Source organism: Xiphophorus hellerii, chromosome 8 (genome assembly GCF_003331165.1).
Source record: "Xiphophorus hellerii strain 12219 chromosome 8, Xiphophorus_hellerii-4.1, whole genome shotgun sequence".
Lineage (NCBI taxonomy): Eukaryota > Metazoa > Chordata > Actinopteri > Cyprinodontiformes > Poeciliidae > Xiphophorus > Xiphophorus hellerii.
In genome coordinates, this window is record NC_045679.1 from 10,724,483 (window position 1) to 10,742,440 (window position 17,958).

The 17,958-nt window shown below is 37.9% G+C and overlaps 1 protein-coding gene across 1 annotated transcript in view; it reads left to right on the forward strand.

Moving 5' to 3' along the window:
- The first annotated feature begins 3,500 nt into the window (after positions 1–3,500).
- Positions 3,501–17,958, forward strand: part of grin3a (glutamate receptor, ionotropic, N-methyl-D-aspartate 3A) — a 51,615-nt gene continuing 37,157 nt past the window's right edge. The window contains exons 1-2 of the mRNA XM_032569384.1: positions 3,501–4,661; positions 12,096–12,817. Coding sequence (XP_032425275.1) covers positions 3,909–4,661; positions 12,096–12,817 — 1,475 coding nt within the window. The 5' untranslated portion in view covers positions 3,501–3,908. The remainder of the gene's footprint in view (positions 4,662–12,095; positions 12,818–17,958) is intronic.

Below are 17,958 nucleotides of genomic sequence, written 5' to 3' on the forward strand. Positions count from 1 at the left end.
TCCTGTATTAACTACTAAATCACGTTGCCTGTGGTAACTCCTCTGTTGGCCGCACAGGTTGCTCTTTACTCTACCTGTTCCTGTTTATGTTTTGTTTCAGGTTCCTTGCCACAGGGGGCACAACAATCACTTTGAAGTGGGGTGGGGAAAATAAACTTTATGTTGTTTATATGCATGTACAGCTAGTGATAAGTGGTTGGCCCTCTGAAGAAGGATACAGTAAATATCCTACTCCACTGTTTTTGAGTAACTTTGATGACATTTATTCAAAATCCAAATCACACTGAGTAGAGATTCCTTAAAATACAGGTAACAATGGGACTTTTAATATGTCCTTTTCTGTTCCTTTGAGAGAGAAATGGGTTTGCTCAGGGCATCATTTCTGTAAGAAACACTGCTTTAGGTAGAATTTTAAAAGATTAAAATCCAAACCCAGACCTTAATCTGTTACAGAACGAGAGCTCTGGAAACAAAGCAAATGAGCTGAATTTCTGCAAAAGCAATGAGCTGGAACGGTTCACCTCGGGCCCTTAGTTGGAATTATCACTGAGCAATAATACTGAAAACACACTTTTGCTACACACCTTAAAGGAAGACTGGATCATTTATATTAATATATGAGAGAGGAAAACATGTTTTTTCTGATTTGTTGATTTTATTATTTTAGCGCAGTTTAGAATTATGTGAAAATATAAAGATTTTTTTGAGCATCTTTATAAGTAAATATGAGACATTGAAATACGTGACAAACTTGTAAAATAAGTTTTATTACAATTCTTGTAAAATCATAGAAACTATGTGCATAATTTGTTTTGGCTGATTTCTTTGTATTTTTGTAAAATTAAGTTCATATGGTCAGATGTTTGCTTGTGAGGTTGTACAACCTTGATCTGTGACCCACAAGGTATAAACACTGCATTTAGAAAACGTCCAACCAAGGACTGGGTTTGCAAATTAGCCTGTGGATTGAAAACCTTTGAAAAAAAAGAGTTTGCTTTGTTTTTGTTATGTAAAATTGTTTGCTGTGCTGTCCTTGATTAAATAAACTTGAATTGAATTGAACAGTTCATTGTCTGAAAGGGAAAACTAAACCATGTGGAGAATTTGTCTGGCAGGTCGAAAGCAACAGGAATGTTTGCAGCTGCACCACACAGCGCACAAGCTTCTCGGGAAGGAAAACATGCAGGGAGTTAGAACGACAAGGAGACACACAGTCATGCAGTCACATTGACATGTTGACAGGCAGGTGGGAGAATCAGCAGGAGAAGTAATAGGTAAAGTAAAGGGTTGGGAGAGCAGACATGAAAACATGGATGAATATTTACCCAGACAAGGGGTCAGACAGACATCTACAAAACATGGGACAAACCAAATAAACACGTCAGGTAGAGAGGCCTGTGAAATCGAATGAACTTTAAAAGCATGAAGTAGCTTACGGGTGCAGACAAAGATGACATTAAAATGTAAAGAAAGAGATTCAAGTGAACAGGTGTGTGCATGGAAGAAGGAACACAAAGACAGGGTTGAGAACATTGTACCTAAGAGCATTTAAGTAAGATTTTAGGGAAATAATTCCCAAAGTTAAATATAGCAAGAACAGTGCAACTGAAGACCGATTTTATTTTTACCCAAAATAAGATTAATAAGGATGAGGAGGACCAAACAGAGGAAGTGGAAAGAGTTGACTGAAGAAGCTTGTGTTTGTGCTGCTAAATAACACGCACCTCTGGTTGGACTGTGTGATCTGGTAAGTAGTTCTGTAGCTCTGTGTCCTGTCCAGTAAAAGCTGTTTAGGGTCGGGTCTTTGGTCCGTTGTCAGATCGCTGGTTTCACATTCAGCTTCAGCTTCCAGCGCCGCCTGTTTGATGTTTCTCCCAGTGTCTTGGCATCTGGTTTTAGTTTGTGAAGGAAGGTAACGACCACCTGTTAGAGCCTTCATCAGTTTTGCTGGTACAAATGACTCAAAGTCCTCTGGAGAGAAATGTTGAGTTCACAGCTGTGGGTCCTTAGGAAGTTGTCTCCGAAGCTACTTCCATGGTAATTTCTTTTTCTTTCTTTTTTTTTCTTGTTATAACCAACAGCGACACAGTGTGGCATTGTCACCAGTCAAACAGTGTTAAGCAATTCAGCTAGAGTTAGATTTTTTGTGTTTACTCTGTAGAGTCCAGCACAAAACGGACCCAATTGCGCTATCACCCCAGCATGCATTGTGCAGATGAAAAATGGCGGCCTCTATGGGTGAAAAATATGACAAAAGATACATATATTTTTTAAATTTCTAAGTTTTCACTTGTCACAAAGTGCATTTTTTTTATTTTTAGTTAATTGGAAAATTACAACACATTTAGGCGAACATTTTCAACTAATTGTGGATCTCTGTAAGCACACAAAATAGAAGCATTGCTGACATGATCATCTGTAGCATTGCTCCATCTAATAAGATAAAATAAGTGTAAAAATAAATAAAGAAAACAAGATGTATATGTTTTTTTCATACATATTTTAATTCTAAAAAAAAATCTAACAATTTCTATCTCAGTGATGAGACTACTACAACACAGACGTCAAAAACAAGCACCTATTCAAATGAATTACATTTTCTTTCTTCTTTGCATCAGCCATTATGATGATAGAAATCCTGAAAGTGTCTATTACCAAAAAGATAAATTAGTTTGCCCTACAACTCCAAAGCCTTTCTGACACACAGTCTTCTTCACCATTATCCCTTGCTTTCTACTCCTCTTTTTGTACTTTCTTAATGGGAAACTGTGGAGCTGCTCTCTATAATAGTGGGTTTTGACCTTTCTGCACCATGTAAAAGGCTCCAAGATGACATGTGTTGTGCTCTGGACACAACACATGCAAATGACACTGAATAGAAGTAAGATGAATTTCCCTCTTTCTTTCCCCTCAACTCTATAGCAGGAGGAACATAACACGATCTTTAATGTACGTTTTTCACAACATGTAAAATATGTATAATCTGAAGAATCTTTTAAATAGTATGTCATTAACTTACTTATTTTCATTTTATACTTAAAAGCCCTGTTAACAGATTGAGTTTAATTCATTACATAAACTGTTTACAACAACTTGCTTTTCTTATTTTGCATTCAGCCTAATATAATTACATTCCAATACAACATTAAAGCATTTACAGTTTATCGGCCCAGTTAGAAGGTATGGGGTTAATTCTCTTTGCGTAAAAACACCGCACTCTCGGAGGTCTTTCCCAGTGCAAGTGTCAGTACAGAGGTTGGCTCGAGCCAAGCCGCGCGTGCGCTCTTCAAAGGTTTTACTTGGCTGATTTCTTTTATGTAATTTTTTTTTTTGTATGTATTTTTATTTTTTTTAATTCTGATTAACATGAAGAAACATACCGTCTTGGGCCCTACACCGGAGATTATAATGGGATAATTTTCATTAAAAACCAATGACCAACACGTTTTTGCAGTCGAGGATTTCACTGTTTTGGAATGTGTTTGATGCGCATTAATCTCTGGTCGATATTTTTCTTTTCTGGACACACTCTTCTTAATATAAGTACCCTCCTGCTGGAATATATGGAAATGTTATTGTTTGGCTGGCCGGTTTTTGTCAGTAATCAGCTGTCCTGAAATGTGAAAATCCTTTGAGATGAAAAGCAGCACTTTTGAGGATCATCTTTTGCTTGTGCGCGGCTCCTGTCTGATATTGCGCCTCAACAGCCTGTTGTCTGTGTCCGAGGAGAAACGCACAACTTTAACGGGAGCCGGCGCGGGAGCTGGAGCGGGAGAGAGGGCTGCAGCTGGTCTCAGTGGCACACATAGGAGCAAAGGCGGGGGGCCAGCAGTGGCACCGACGGTGCGGCCCCGCTGGTGGGCTGTTGCGCGGTTGGACTGGGGATCCGGCGCAGCTGTGGAGCGGGGATGACGAGGTCGACCGGGATTATGATGGTGATGGATGGCCCGTCAGCGCGAGCAGGCACCGGGGTCTCGCCGTCTCTGTGCCTCCTACTGTGCGCTCTCCTTTTCCTCCCGCCGTGCGCTCACTCGCACCCGCAGCCATGCCAGGTGCTGAAGCGGATCGGCCACACGGTTCGGGTGGCAGCTCTGCACGTCCAGCCCCGCTTGGTATCCACAGCTCCTGGCAGCAGTTCTGAAGATGCTGAGGGAGCTTTACAGAGAGATCAGCCGCTGGAGTTAGGAAAGCCGGCTAAAACAGGTGCCGGTGCGCTTGGATATGGAAACCTCAGAACTAGAGCCGCCACAAACAATCAGCGGGGCACAAGTAGGAGTAAAAGCCAGACGAGGCAGCGAGATGGGAATCCCTCGAAGGAGGATGGCTTGTTCTCACCGCGGGACTCGGTCCTGCTGGCGGCTGAGGCTCTGAACCGGGCCGGGCTGCTACCTTACAATTTATCCCTGGAGATTGTTATGGCAGTCGGATCGGCGCTGGGCGAGTTGCCAGCCTTCTCATACTCCTCCACGGGCATTCCTGAGGACGAAGACCCGCTGTCTTTCTTGGAGAGCGTGTGTCACACGGTGGTCGTGCAGGGCATCTCCGCTATGCTTGCCTTCCCGCGGAACCGGGACGAGCTCGTTAAGTTGGAATTCGTGTCTCTGGCGCTCCAGGTGCCAGTTGTCAGCGTCGTGCAGAGGGAGTTCCCGCGCCACAGTGAGGTAAAGAGAAAAAAAAAAAGTTTCTTCCCAGCTTCTCCTAAACTGTTAACTGTTGATCACTTTACCTACGCACAGTGGCTGGATTGTTACCACAGCTACCTTCATTTACGCCTGTATTTGTTTCATTATTAGGCTTAGTTGACTTCAGTTTCTGTGGAATATTTGTCCTCAGTTCACCATTTAATAAACCTATAAATAATGGAGGAGGAGACACTTCTTCCAACCGCTGGTGGCCTTGATCATCGTATGCACTTGCATCCCATCTGCTGCTAGACCTTATTTCCTATCTTTCTTCTGCAGTGAGGCATTGATTATATCCATGGTTATTTTTGACCGAATCGCTCAAATTAATCGTTGCATGGGGAGACGATCATTGTGCTCTGTGGTGCTGAAATGGAAAACTTCCGAGGCTGCAGAAAAGAGATGGGGATGTGTCATGTTGTTTGACCAACCGCTTAAAAATGACTGAGGAAAGAGAGCTCGGCCCGGTTTAATAACCGCGATGAAGATCCATTCAGGAGCTTTTCAGCGTTTTGGTGACTGAGCACATCTGCATAACTCAGTCAGATCAGCTACCCCAAGAATCAATGTGGGACTGCATTGTGATCTCACGCTGCTCTGGCCTTTTATTATAATGACACTTTCGCAAAACAGCAGTTGTTGACGTGTTGAAAACACTAATGATTTTTCCTGTTCATTTCCGTTGTAAAACGCTTTTACAGTGTCTTGGGGGGAAAAAATCTGCCGAACGTTTCCAGATTTTTTTTAACGTGAAACTTCTAACTGATGTTTGTTTTTAATTTATTTATTTATATATTTTTTAATTAGATGGTTATCTAACAGGGCAACACAAACTTGTGTGCGTCTACAGAATGAATTACCTTTCTCTAGATTCTTCATAAAATATTAATTTTGGCTCATTGTCATGTTGAAACACCAAGTTACATTTAAAGTTCAATCACCTATCTTGATTTTAGATACATCTGAAAAAACATGAAGTGAGTTCCTTTTTTTGTTTTTCCACCTACTGCTGCAGTGATCTGGCGTTTTAAAGCTTCTCTTTATCTCCACAAAACTGACTTTTTATCACATGGAATAATAGTTCAATTTTTGCTTTGTTTGATAACTTCTCCTCTAGAGCATCCAGTGTGTTTGACAATTATATTTAATCTAATGTCAAATGGATCTTAGTTTTTAAAATAATTCAACTGGGAAGATGAGCTGTGTGGGAAGATGAGCTATTCTACATTTGTGTGCCTGAAAGTAGAGTCGGAAATTACAATAACTAATTTTCATTTACTGCCCTGTTGACTTTTCCTCTTTAAAAATCAGCTAAAGTAATTATTTAGTTACTGTTATGAAATGATAATTATTTGACTGCAGGGGCCAAAACAAGTACTGTCTTCTTCATGAGAGAGAAATTCAGCTCTTCAGCGAAACACTAATTGGAAATTTAATTTGAAGCCTGCATCCGAATTAAAAGTACCCTAAATAAGTTCAAAGTCTAAATACTTTAAAATGATTTCTGGCCTTTCATCAATAGTTTATTTGCTAATTGAGTGTTTTATGCACAATTTGTGCACTTTGTCACACAACCTGTTTCTGTTATTTATTTCTTCCCTTTTTAAAATGTAAACAGATATGCTGTCCACCACACCCAAACCAATTAGTTTGACTAGAGGGATCTGAAATACTTGCCACCTACAAGCTTAACATGCATGTGTGTGTCTGTGTGTTCCTGCTCTAACATCTAATTTCCTGCTCTGTGCACAAGGTACCTTCCCTCTGTAGATTCGGCAGGTGTTAAAAGTCCAAACTGGATCCCTGAAGTGAAATAACATGTACAGATAAAGCTGACAAACAAAAAATTGCCTGATGGAGGGGTAGATGGATAGACAGGTGTTTGGATGGAATTTGGAGTAGGCAGAAAAAGTTGCTAGGAAAAATAATAAGACAGCTTTATAGAGTGCGAGGAGTTTACCTGAAAGTTTTATAGAATTGACTCAGCTCCCCTTGGGTTCCATCTTGTTTCAATAACTCCCATCTGAAGTCTGACAACAGTTTCACCAAAATATTAAGGATTTTGCGTGAAGAGGATCTTATTATTTGTTTTTTGATGTGGTTGGTCTTTGTCTCACTAAATTCTGCAAAAGGAAGTTCAAGATTAGACAAAGGTAAAGTATGCGTAATTCATAAATTGTGGGAAAATCCGTCCTTGGTTTGTCTTGTGGAAAAACTGGAAAAGGTGTTGAGCGAAGGATGTCATGCCCCAGAGAAAAGTGAGTTTGGAGTTGGCAGTGTGTGGTATTTGTTGGCAGTGCAGTGTTGATAATATATTGAAGCGTATGGATTAATAAACTGTGTAATATACCACTAGATGTGAACTTTAATTGAAGACTGTCCTGAGTTGGTCTGACATACTCAAGTTTGTGCAACTAGCAGTATCTCATTATATAATGATATACAAAATTATATTTATGCCCTACAATAAAATGCTTCCAAAAATGTGCAGCAGGATATTTGATTAGAGCTAGAACATTTTAAAAAATAATAAAGAGTTATCATAGCAGTCAGAGTGGACACTTAGAATCGGATCCCTAATGGTCTGAACTGACGCACTTAACCCTTAAACACTGGATTACTTTATGCAAATCATGTAATGATGCAAAACAGCTTAGTTTTCACTGCTCAAACCCAGAAACACAAAATTATTATTATAAAGTTAAATAATACTTTTGTAAAAAGCTCCCTCTAATTTCTTGAATAACTTTTACTTTGCTACCAGAAAGTTATGAATTCTGTTTTACTTATTACAGAGGAAAATATTAAATCTCCGGTTGAGACATTTTCTTACAGATTTACAATCACCTTTTCAATCACCTTTTCTGCTTCCTTTGCACAGTTCCATCAATCTACCTTTCAGCACACACTGTCCACTCCCAACTGTTTAAGGAAGCATTTTCTCCCAAAGAACTCTTTTACTTCACAGATTTGTAGTAGATCTAAAACTACCTAATCTTTTCACTTTGACAGATGCCATTGCATTTCTGATGCTCTAGAAAATTAATTTGGATCCCTTTGAGTAACTTGAGATGAGTCTCTGTCCTTTCTAATGAACAGGAGACAGTAATTGCTGCACAATTGCTGTCATTTAAGAGCAACATTGGTTCTTTAACACAATCCAGTTGTGTTTTACAGCACTTTAAAGTGCAGCGCATGTACTTGTTAAAGTGAATAATGAGCTCCTCCTGAGTGCGGATGAAAGAGACAGATAAGTGGTGGTTTTTTAAGTCCTACAGCCACCTCCACATTTATTGGCACAAGTAGTTGAGTTGTGCAAAAGGCCTTGAACAATTTAATATTTTATTGCAGTGGTCTTACAGTGAGGATTTTAGAAGAAACACATATTTACTTCTAGTACATTTATTTCGTAGGGACAGTGGCTGTAGCTGCAGATGAAGTGATACAAAAATCATACTGATGTAGGATTTATTTAAAACAAATGTTTATTGACAAATTGCTGATTTAATGTGTAATTCACTCATGAAAATGTGAAAGAGAGGAAAACATGCATTAAGTGAGGGAGATCTGATTACAGGAACATAACTAAACTTGCCTAAACCCAGATCCTATCAGTTCTAGTAGCATTATAACTTTTTGCCTTATCATTAAATCCATTCATTATTTATACTTGCTTAGCCTGGACCGATCATCAGTCCATCACAAGGCAACAGAGTTATACTGGACAAACAGCCAGGCACACACACAGACACCTAATGGCAATTTAGAGAGACCAATTAATCTCACAGTCATGTTTTTTGGACCATGAGAGGAATTAGGAGTGCCCAGAGAAAACCCACTCTGGGGGATTCTGGGGGAGAACATGTAAGCTCCCTGCAGAAAGACTTGAGGCAGGATTTCAAACCCAGAAACTTCTTCCTGCAAGGAAAAGATGCTAACAGCTGCAACACTGTGCAGCCCATAAGCAGTACAGCTGTTGCAGATGAATAAGCTGAAGCATTTGAGGTTTCATTTGGAATTTATTATTGAACAGAAAGCTTTCTCTACAAGACATCATCTAATCACAAGAAGATCAATAACCCAACCAATTCCATCATCTTTGGTTTGTCCAGTTTCTCGTGATTCTTTCAGCGTCTGCTGTTTTGCTGTGCAGTTTGCACAAGAAGTCAAAGTAGGTATCCTTTAGATCACATAGTCATAGTAAAAAGTACATTTAAATGGAAAAGAAAAATTCCAGATGTTGTGTTTAACAGCCAAGAAACTTAGGCTTCACAGTATCTTGGCATTTGTTTAAAGACAGGGCCACTAAGCTTTCTACAAATTACTCAGTTTTTACTTACATAAAGAAAAAAAGAGAGGGTTAAAGCTTTATGGAGATTACATTGCAGAAGTGCTGCAGTTGAGAATAAATCCTCATGGGCATTGAGGAGAGGTGAGAGTCTGATGCCCTGTGGACTGCATTACAATTTCCTCTCCTGATGTAGGACTTCTAAATCTGAAATAAAACATGTAGGGTTGCTTTTTATTGCACTTTTTTATACAAATAACCCATCTATGAATATGCAAAAATAAGATTAGTAATGTCTTTTTTGCATGCCTGTTGGACAGAGTGATTAATGGGATAAATTAAATTCATCAATAGCTTAACCTAATGGACTTTTAGTGCAAAGCTTGTGTTAAAGTTGTAAAGAATTTCTAAGGCACCTTTAAACTCCCTGCATGTACTGACAAACAACTAACTGAATAATTGGCTGGATAACCAGCATGTGCTAAGCATGCCAGAGTTTCCTAAGCCCTCATTGCTAATTCAAATCTATTACATTTCATCTGAATACTTTGCCAATTCCAAATTTGAGCTATTCATATTTTGTCTTGATATAAATTCTAACTCTCTATTTTATCTTCCTCTAATTGGCAATGGATCCTATTTATGCTTATAGTGTTTTTGCAGAGACTATAATCTTATTGAATCATGTTTAATCTTTTTATCAGCTATTTTTCTACTATTTCTACATCTAAAGTTTCAAACAACTGTTGATTTTAGATTAATATTTTTGCTGTAAAGCACTTTGCACGTTGTGTAGACATGACTGCATCTGTCAGTACTACAGACAGATGCATCCTGTCTGTTTCAGGCAGAAACAGACAGGATGCAAACCAACATATAAAAACAGTGCTTATCCTTGCTGTTTTTACTGTAAATGTGGGTCAAACACTGGAAGACCTTTCTAGTTGCTCACAGAAACTAACAACCATAACTCCACGCTCTGAGACTTAGTAAACTTTGAAGCATCTGTTGACCTAAGATTGATTCAACAACAGTGGGATTTATCAGCTAGGCTTTATACAATTGAAAACAGTGAAAGTAAATAAAATGTAGAAAAACAGTGAATTTTCTTTAATAAACTAGAGGAAGTAAAATCCTTCTTTTAAAACTGTGGTGTGTTTTTTTTGTTTGTTTTTTTTTTTGCAACAAATGTACACTGACAATAAAAACACATTTTAGTCTAGATGTTTGGATTTCCACTGCAGGAGTTTTAGAAAAAAAGAGCTAAGAAAAAGAAGACTGTCAATTCTGTGCTGTTTATATTATATTTTTGGTGATGACATCACAAAATATATACGCATGCATTTGCAGAATTGCCCGTACTATGGGGGAAAAAATGAAAGAAATATTGGATGTTTTTCCTCAAAGTTATGCGAAAAAAGTGTCTACACATGAACATAGCTGTAACTCTTATGATGTGAGTAATGATATTCATTGGGGTTGGAACGTTGAGATTGCAATCTATTATATCCAGCAGACTGTGTTTTTACACTAGGAACACCTTGAATTTAAGATAAGAATTCAATGTGTTTATTTCCTTTATTTAAGATATAAATGTATAAAAGCTTTATACATTTATTTCCTCTTAAATGTATACAACTTTATTTCAGTCTTTTGTTCATGCTTTGCTACATTTCACCAGAGAGCTGCTACATTGTCCTTTCTCTCTGACCTTCCTTCGATTTTCTTGAACGATCTTCCTCCTCTTTTGCATGTTATTCTTTTACATTTCATTCAGTTTCCGATGAAATCAAAAGTGTTTTTATTGTTTAATCTTTCATCTCTTTCTTTTGTTCTTTATGTATTACAATTTTTTTAACGTAAATTTATTATTGTCGGCATGTAGGCATAAAATTCAGATCAGGTGTTCTTAACAAACCAAATGATTTAGACATACAAAGAAGTAAATTTAATTACATTGACTTATGTGTAATCAAGTGGAATTGCACAGGTAAAAAACCTTGAATATAATCCTTTAGCAGTGGCAGCTTTGAGAAATCTCCTGAGAAACTCTTTTCATGCTTTGTGAAGGTGTGATTTCGGCCCTTTCTTTTATACAAACTGTCTTAAAATCTTGAATGTCAAGGGCCTCCTGTGTAAATTTTTGATTTGATTAATTTTGGGAGATTGATTGGAACATTCAAAAAGTTTTAGTTTTTTTATTTGCATCCACTTCAGAGTTTCCATGGCTTTAGGTGTGGGATCACTGCTGTGCTGAAAAAATCATCCTTGTTTCATCTTTATATTTTTATGAAGAATGTATCTTCATGTCTTCATCTTTTTTCTTTGGTCGCTAAGCCAGTGGCATTAGCTCAAAGAGGGCTCTCACTATGATGCTCCTACCTCCAAACTTCAATGTTAATTTGGAATTGATGTGCAAGTAGTGACCGGACATTACAGTTGAGTGCTTTAGTCATTGTTTAAATGGAGACAAATTGTCCTGCAAATTTCATGTTTCGTAGAGCTCTCTGTGAATTTTCTATAGTTTTTGAAAACCTTTTCGTTGATTTTTGACTCATTTGTCTGAAATCTTTCAAGGAGCAACTGGTTGCGCTTGACTTAGGGTGAAATTATGTTCCCACCTCCAGATTTTGGCCAACAGGCACTAACTAGAACATCCAGAAGTACAGAGCTATGGCAGTGATCAGTGTCATTCACATAAATAAACAAGAAGGTTACAAAATGTCCTGGGAGAGCATTTTGCTATTGCTTAATATGACATGCTTCTTGTGCAATACCTTATCATCAAATTAAGTAATTAACTGATGCTGATAGAATGCAGGATTGCTGTTTAAATACAGATAGGTTTAACTGGTTCCTTGGCTTTCTAAGACTTTTTGCAATTTATTTTTTATGTATTCAATGCCAAATCCCTGTCATTCCCCTTCTTTCACACAGAAGTTAAGGTATAATTTGCATAAGTATATGGTGTAATTCTGATGTTATTATCACAATATATTTACTAAATAAAACACACACATTAGTGCTTATTACCTCCTCTTTATATATGCAACATATAAAGAGCATTTGAACTATTGTGTCTTTCTTGCTTCATCTTCTAATGGAAGTTTTACTGCCTCTCACAGAATCGTCTTCATTTTCAAATGGCAATGCGGACCGTAGCGGCCCCGCCGTCCCAGCTCCTCTACTATCTGCTAATGATGAACGGATGGTGGGACTTCAGCATTGTCCTCTGTCAGGAGTGGAAAATAAACGACTTCCTCGTCCTCATCAAGAACAACAGCCGCTTCCACTTGGGCACGCTGGTCAACTTGACAAAAACAACATTGCCGCCCCTTCCGTCTTCACCATCATCCTCGGCAGAGGCAACCACCACCCCTCTGGGAGTAGAGGTGCTACACCCATCATATTCATCACCAACTGCATCGTCTTATTCATCAAATTCTACTTCGAAATCAGACCAGCAGCAGGGTCTCATGAGGCAGCTGGAGGCCTTGAGAGAACATTCCTCCACGCGGGGAGTGGTGACGTTTGGGTGCGACATTCGGGAAGTTCGCCGATTATGGACGCTGGCGACTCGAATGACCCTCCCGGAGTTTCACTGGGTTTTGGGGGACAGCCAAAATGTGGCTGAGCTTAGAACAGATGGGTTACCGCTGGGGCTACTTGCACATGGCATGATGGGATCCCCTTCTTTGGATCATTATGTTCAGGACTCGCTGGAGTTTGTAGCACGAGCCGTGGGCAGTGCAGCCCAGGAGAATCCAGCCATGGCGCTTATACCTGGAACTACAAACTGTATGGATGCACAACAGAGTAATGGCAGCTCAGGGGAATTCTTGGCAAGGTAGGAAATTACAGCATGCAACAACCACAAATTTGTGTGCTTTTTTTTCTGTTACTGATCTGCTAATTTCCCTGCAGCTTCATAACATTATTGTTGCAACAGCATGACAAAGTCGTTCTGCATGGAAGAAACAATAACATCAGAAGGCAAAGATTTGTCAAGCTAATTTCCTCTGTTACTAAGAATAATTTCTACTGCTTTTCCTCTTTTCAACTACTTCAATTGTATATTTGTGCATGTAATCATATATATCATTTCTACACTCTTTGGTTGGCCCTGTCTCTAAATAATTTATTGCATGAAATTTGCTACATAAATGTATGTAAAGCAACTCTCATTCAGGCCATAAATGTCACATCAATACTCAGCCTTTTAGTGTTGAGGCTGAGTATTGAATCATTCTAAGGTACAACATGCTTGAATTTTTCATGGGTTTTTTTGTACTCCAAACTTAGTCAAGCAATCCTAAGCAAGTTATACCTTAACTTCATTCTTTTTTTTAGCCGTATTCATGGTCGTAGTATGTTTCTGGCAGCACATTCAAACACTCTTCTTGACAGATCTGTTGGAATTAATTTAATTTGGTTACTTTCCTGGAAGGACCTGACTTCTCAAATCTTTAGTATTCCTGAGGCAAGGAAGCTAAAGCTTGGGTGCAAATGGGTCTTCCAAATGGACAATGACCTAAGCGTAGTGCCAAACTGGTTAAAAAGTGGCTTAAGATTGAAAGAGTCAATGTTTTGGATCACAAAGCCCTGATCTCAATCAAACTTAATTTATTTAAGATGAAAATGCATGTGCGAGCAAGGTGGCCTACAAACATGGCTCGGTTTCACCAGTTCTGTAAGGAGAAATGGGCCAACATTACTGCTAACTATCGTGATATGCGTAGCCAAAATGTTTAACCTAAGTCATGCAGTTTAAGATGTCATGACAGACATTGTAAAAAAAATAGATCTGTCTTTTGAGATAGTGTCAACTGTATGTCCTCAGTTTAGCAAGGATTTTTTTTTTTTGGGTGGTGAAAATATCAGAATTGGGCCATGCAGATATGATTTCCAATATGGGCAAAAGTTGATTTGGGTTGCATTTGCCTCCTATGTGAACACAGCCATTGACTGCTTGTTATTCCAAAGTTTCAACCACCTTCTTGTCTGTTTGAAGTTAAGTTGAATTTAGTCCTTTTTTTATTGTTATTTCACCCAATGTTTGTAACACACTACCACCACAGGCATTGAGAGAGTCACAGGACTGTTTTGTTCCTACAGGGGATCTGAAACACATGTCAAAACAGGTTGTAGAATGAGTGAAACAGGCTGACATTTAGCTTGAGGAAAGCACTGACCTCAACTGCAGAAAAACATTTGGAGTCAAGATTAGAAGTTGAAAAGTGCTTAGTGTGCCTGGAAAGTAACAGATTCTGCCATGATGAGACATCATATTTAAGCAGAATTAAGACACAAACCTGCTGATGGCTACAAAGAGCATGTGTTTGAGCACGGCTTCATTTGTATTTGTTTGTATAATGTAAAACCTGTGTGGATGAAAGAAAACACAGAGTGTATTAAAAATTGAGGAACTAGATCTTTTTAACATTGCTTACAGTTCCTTGCTTTGTCATTTTTCCATTTTTACATCAAAGCTCAAGATTAAGTTGAGTCTTATGCTCATAATGTGTTTATGTTTACTTCTGACAAGCAGTGGACACAATTGTTTAGATCTCTATTACTCAATGAGCCAGGGGAGATTGTTTGGAAGACTCTTTGCTTTGTTTAATCATTATTTAGGCTTTGATTTTACATATCCCTGGTGCTCAGCAGAAATGTTTTATCCTTTTGGAAACCTGCCAATGACCCTGCGAAGGCAGAGGATTTACCTGATGAGGTTTAGATTCATATGTGGGATTCTGGGTCTAGAATAACCCCTTATGCAACAGATCTGTGCACCATCTTATGATTAGAATGTGAGAACGGATTTATTATGAATGACAACCTGGTTTACTTTTACCAGCTGCTTGACTACAAATAACACTTTTTGCATGTTTGCGAACAGCAATAGAAAAACATGTTTTTCCTCTTTTCACTGCAGTTAGTATTAGCTTTTCACTTGTCTCTTTTTTTCTTTTCCTCCATTCATTGTCAGCATTTCTTCTCTTGGCAAAGTACTGCAAGACATAATGCTCAGCATCCATTTAGGAATTATTTTTCCCAAACATTTAGATGGGTCAGTAGCTTCTAATGGCCCGAGGAAGAGTGAATCTAATGAATAAGCAGAGTTTGTGGCAAAAGTCAGACTGTATTTTGGGAGTAATTTTGACTTGGCGCGCTTCAGGGCAATTGGATATTAAGACCAAGGCGAAGTGCAGAGTTATATTAAAGCTTAATATAATTGTATATTTGTTATTTATATCATAACCTCTTCTTTCAGCTTGGAATCCTTTATGTTCTGTTACATTTGCACTCTTAAATAGGACCATAAACACAAATAGTGTTATTAAACTGGCTGTCTTGTAAAGAGACATCAACAAGCAACTCATTCACACCTAAATCACTCAACACTTTAGAGGAACAAAATTGTGGATTAGAAACCATTACTACACTACACTATTGATGATTAACTTGTTGATTAGGGCTTGATCACCACTCTAGATACTTTGGAGCATAAAATTCTCCAAACATGCTTAAATATTATTTTGTCAATTATAAGACTGACAAAGTTTGTTGTAGATGTACATTTTTCTCTGAATTCAGGTTTTATGCAAGTTTAAATAAGTACATCTACTGATTTTCTTTGTTTATAAATGGTGTCCCTCAGGGCTTGTTCCTACGGAGGAAATCTGACAGTTTGCTCTTCAAATCTTGACAATCTGAGGTCACTGCCTGACTTCCAGAGTGATACAAGGTTCACAAAAATTTAATCTCTGATGTCCAAAACTGATTGACTCAGACTCGGTCAAAATAAATTCTGCCGTTGGATCGTTCCTCTATAGGGTAAACTGAGCCTTGTGCTAAAACACTGGTGCTGTAAGATAGAACACCTTACTATTAAACTTATCTAGTTTTATTTCCAATGTCCTTTTTATAATTTCCTCACAACTTCATTAAATTTTATTAACCTCAAAATCTTCATGAATTATTTTGCAATATACTGAGATTAATTTTCAATAAACTAGAAAAGGTTTCTGTCACAATATCTAAGACTGTTTGAATTTTAAGTAATTGCTGTGTTGGAGTATTGTGTTTATCTTTATCCCGTCAGTCAGTAGACTTACTACCAATCCAGTAATCCTTCCTCCTAATATGTTTATTCATACCACAAAGGTTTTTTTTGCTATTTATCCACATCTTTTTATGGCCTTCATTGTTTCATGTTCATACCAGTGGCCTGTTTTGGACATCCATAGGCCCAGTTCTTTATAGCTCATTAGCAAAAAATCGGTGGGGTAGGGAATTGTTTTCCTCAGACTGTTTTCTTAATCTTCTAAACCTTAACTTGACCTCCACTCTGACTGATAACAGGTTTTTCTTAATTACTCTTTAAGCTGAGGACAAAAAAATGGAACTGCTAACTTTTTTCTTTATAGCAGCTGCTTATATGAGCCTTAGATTTCTATTATTAAGACCCGGTTTTGGGATCATAATGTTGCATTTAGTTTTACACTTGCAGGACTTTTGTCTTGTCTAATTAAAAGGTAATAAATACATCTATTAAGATACTAAAATATACTTATAGCTTAAGTAATATCGCAATCTTTTATCATAATTCTTAACTTTTGCATAATTATAACAATTCCACCCAAATGATATTTATGCGTTATATTTATACCTGTGGTATTTATTGACATGGATAAAATGACTTTCAGCCAGTCTCATGTCTGTGAAGGGGTCATTTAAGGTTAGCCAAAGGACAAACAGCTAAATTTACCTGGATGTCTAGCCCTGGACTCATATCAGCTTTGGATAATGTCAAGAGCAAGATTGTAAATATGAACAGCTGATACGTGCTCTTTCATTTAATCTGATAAGAATACTGCTTGTCCGTCTCCTATTTAAGGTTTTCCAGGCACAGCAGCTTTCCAGGCTCCCAGTTAGGCAAAATCCAGCAGTTCTCAAAGTCTTTATGCATACATTCATAATGTCTTTTGTTATTGTTCTGCAATATAAAATAAATTTCAGGTGGTTTTGAGGTGGCTGTGGATCAGAGGGTAGAGTAGTTGTCTTGCAATCATAAAGTTAAAAGTTTTTTTTTTTTTTTTTAAAGATCTCTTGTGTCATGTCAATCTGCCTACACATCTATAAATGTGTGTGTTTTTAAGTGCAACTGGGTGAAAATGGCTTATGTACAAACTATTTTGAGTTGTCAAGATGACATGAAAATGAAAACATTTAGTCCAATTACAATATTTAGTTTAGATTGTGTTTAATCTTTTTTTAAATAATGTCAATGTTTCCAGATTTCAAGGTTTCATATGATCTTGTTCAAGGGTTTACCTTACATAGAATTTGTTACACTATTAAACTGAATGTTGCTTAATAAATTTACAACTTTCATCTCATTATTGCACAGCAATTGCTTGGCTTTTAGTCATCATTTTGTATTTAAATTTTCCTCTCTTAATTATGAGCGCAGACAACTCTTAAATAGTTTTTGCAAATAACACCATCTTGAACATCCTTGGCATATGCGCATCACATCATTTGCCGTTGTGTATTTAAACCTGCAGGCATTAGTAGTTTGAGACTGTTCAGATGCTGGGGATTTTGTTGGATGAGCTCACTGCATCAGGTGCTTTGTGAACGACCTAACCTGGAGGGATGAGTTGTCATCAGCACAGCGTTGAAAGCAAAAACCAAGTGACAGATGAGCAGCAGTGAGGCTCTGTCTGTCACCAGCCTAGACGTTCAAACCCTCAGGGGAATCTATTGCATGATTATTATGGACTTATGGTTGCAGCAGGGTTGCTGGCCAAGCCATCAAGTGGTCAAAAGGGGAAAAAGCTGATGACAAATGTGGGCAGGTGTTTTTCATCAGAAAAAAGCGTGATATCATAGGGGATTTGGGTTCCAGTTAATGTAGCTTTAAAACATGTGAGTGAACAAGAAAGAGTTTGAATATAATTAAATTGCAGCAAATAGTTATGA